A 2,952-nucleotide genomic window follows, 5' to 3' on the forward strand; every position below is an offset into this window, starting at 1 on the left:
CTCAATCTTCAGACCAACGAAATTTTAATTCTTAAATTTCTAATCCTTCTTATCCATTTTCAAATAATTTATTTCCATTTACTCAAAATTCTCAAATTTATCCTTTTCCATATACTCAAAATTTTCCAACATCACTTCCATAATATAGAAACAATCCGACGCCAACAAATGTTGAAAAATCTCCACTTTCACAATTTTCTACTTTTAATAGTAGAGATGTCATAGATTTAAATGATGATTTCGTTGAACCTGAAGATATACGAGAAAGTGGTGTTCAATGGAAATGGGAAGAAGATAAGCTCTTAATTAGGGCAAAACATTTTGGGAACGAATTCGTGAGTATTGCGAAGAAAGTGAGCCTAGTCTTATCAAATGAGGCGTTGCCGCTATAAGAAAAAGATGGCAATGAATTAATGAAGGGGCTCAAAAATATGGAGCACGTTTTGAAAAAACACAAAAAATAATTAGAAGTGGTTCAAACATGACAAATATTGTAAAAAGAGCTCATAGTCTCCATAAAACTACTTTTGGAAAGAAAAGTAACTTTGAGTTTCATTGGAGTGAGCTTCGTAGTCAACCAAAATGGAGAGGTCCTACTATAAATAGTGGGAGTACAAAAAGAACTAAATTAAGTGATTTCGGAGCTTATTTGTCATCAGGAAACAATGAAATACCAGATGACAATAATATCGTGGAATCCCCGGTTCATCCTAAAGGAACAAAAGCAGCCAAGAGGAAAGGGAAAGGAAAGAAGAAAATCATGGATTTGGATGTTGAACGCTATGAAGAAATGACACTTGTTCAATGTAGGAAGTTATCTCTATTAGAAGAATTTAATAAAAACCATGAAAGAGAGATAGAAGCCAAGGACATGGAGATGGAATTAAAGATCATTATGGCAGACACAAGTATAATGACTAAAGCTCAGCTTGAATTGCACGCATCGCTGATTGATGAAATAAGAAGGAAAAGAGAAAGTAGAAACAATTAGTATTATTTGGTTTGTAATGTTTGTATTATAGTGTTTAGCTTCTAGTATTTGTCTTGTAGTGTTTGGCTTATAGTATTTGGCTTGTAGTATTTGGCATGTAGCGTTTGAATTTTAGTGTTTGGAAGCTAGTCACTGTAGTGTTGTGATTGTTTGAAAGTCATTGGAATAAATTCATTTTATGCTCTACATAAGATCATTAAAGTCAAATTCATTACATATCTTCTTATTAACAAATATACACTATGACAAATAATTTTGATATACATAGAGAGTTTGTTAAGGAGCTACTCACTGAAGATGATAAATACGAGAAATATCGACTTCATCTTTTTAACAAACTTCACGGCGAAGGCTCTTCATCAACACCTCGTAGAACGATATACAGAGATCGTGAAGCAGGCCATGAATTCCTTGTGAAAGATTATTTTATAGAATATCCAGTTTATATTGCGGAAACATTTCGTAGAAGATTCCGAATGGGAAGACATATATTTTTTCGTATTGTTGAGGGTGGATGCATTAGGAAGAAAAGGCTTATCACCTCTACAAAAATGTACTACAGCCATGCGTATGTTGGCATATGGAGTGGCTGCCGATGCTGTTGATGACTATGTGCGAATTTGCGAGTCAACTGCCATTGAATGCTTGTAAAAATTTGTTACCAATATTATTTTGATATTTGAAAATGAGTACTTGTGAAAGCCCAACTCAAATGATGTTCGGCGTTTATTAGAGATGGGGGAGGCCCGTGATTATCCTGATATGATGGGTAGTATTGATTGTATGCATTGGCAATGGAAGAATTATCATAAAGCATGGAAGGGGATGTTTTTGAGTGGTCACAAGGGGTTTCCAACACTTCTACTTGAAGCGGTTGCCTATTCTGATTTATGGATATGGCATGCATTTTTTGGAGTTATCGGATCTAATAATGACATAAATGTTTTAGACCGGTCGCCAGTATTTAACGAAATGCTACAAGGTCGTGCACCGGAAATAAATTATACGTTGAATGGTAACAACTATAATTTAGAGTATTATTTAGCGGATGGAATATACCCAGAATGAGCAACATTTGTCAAAACGATTCCACGTCCACAAGGTGAGAAGAGAAAGTTATTTATGAAATATTAGAAAAGTCAAGGAAAAGATGTTGAACGAGCATTTGGGGTACTACAGTCTCGCTTTGCAATTGTACGTGGTCCTGCGCGGTTCTGGGATAAAGGAGATCTTGCTAAAATAATAAGAGCATGCATTATAATGCACAATATGATTGTCGAGGATGAAAGAGACACATATGCTACTCCATTTGGTCCGCTACCATCTTACGATGATACAACAAATGGAATAGCACAACCAAATTTAGGCGAGGAGCCTTTTCTCCCGTATAAAAATTATGTCGAAAGAACTGTCCAAATCCGTGACTGACAAAAATATCATCAACTACAAACTGACTTGGTGGAGCACATCTCACAATTTCATGCTACCCGTCAAATTATCTAAATGTTTAGATTTTTAAATATGATTATGTTGTTCTCTTAATATTTTTAATTATATGTCATGTATTTGAATTATGGAAATATTTTAGTTTATACTTAAATTTGCCTTTATTAAAATTAATAATTTATTAATTTAGTTGTATGCTAACAAAAATTTTATAAAATAATTGTACATTAATTAAGCTATATATAATTGAGTTTAGTGGGGTTCAAATATATAAAAAAGTAATATAAAGTAATAGGAAAGTTGGACATTGTATTGGAGATAATGGGATACAATTTTTCTGGGGACAATTTTTGCTTAGTTGGCAGCTTGGTGGGGACAGAAAGAAGGGAATTGGCCGCGCATCGCTGCGGCTGCTCTTAGAACTTACACGTACGGTAATGACACATGGAAGAGGGCTACTGTGGCGCCCTCCAAACCCGGGTCAGAAGTTTGGGGTCCACAACACATATACAATA

The 2,952-nt window shown here is 34.7% G+C and overlaps 1 protein-coding gene and 1 pseudogene across 1 annotated transcript; both read left to right on the forward strand.

Moving 5' to 3' along the window:
- Window positions 1-481: 481 nt before the first annotated feature.
- Window positions 482-991, forward strand: LOC141683609 (uncharacterized). Its single transcript, XM_074488346.1, has one exon. The coding sequence runs from the start codon at window positions 482-484 to the stop codon at window positions 989-991; it is 510 nt and encodes a 169-aa protein (XP_074344447.1).
- A 242-nt stretch (window positions 992-1,233) lies between these two features.
- On the forward strand, window positions 1,234-2,419 carry LOC141683610 (uncharacterized; annotated as a pseudogene).
- The last annotated feature ends 533 nt before the right edge of the window (window positions 2,420-2,952 follow it).

This window comes from Apium graveolens, chromosome 9 (assembly GCF_009905375.1).
Source record: "Apium graveolens cultivar Ventura chromosome 9, ASM990537v1, whole genome shotgun sequence".
In the NCBI taxonomy this organism is placed as follows: domain Eukaryota; kingdom Viridiplantae; phylum Streptophyta; class Magnoliopsida; order Apiales; family Apiaceae; genus Apium; species Apium graveolens.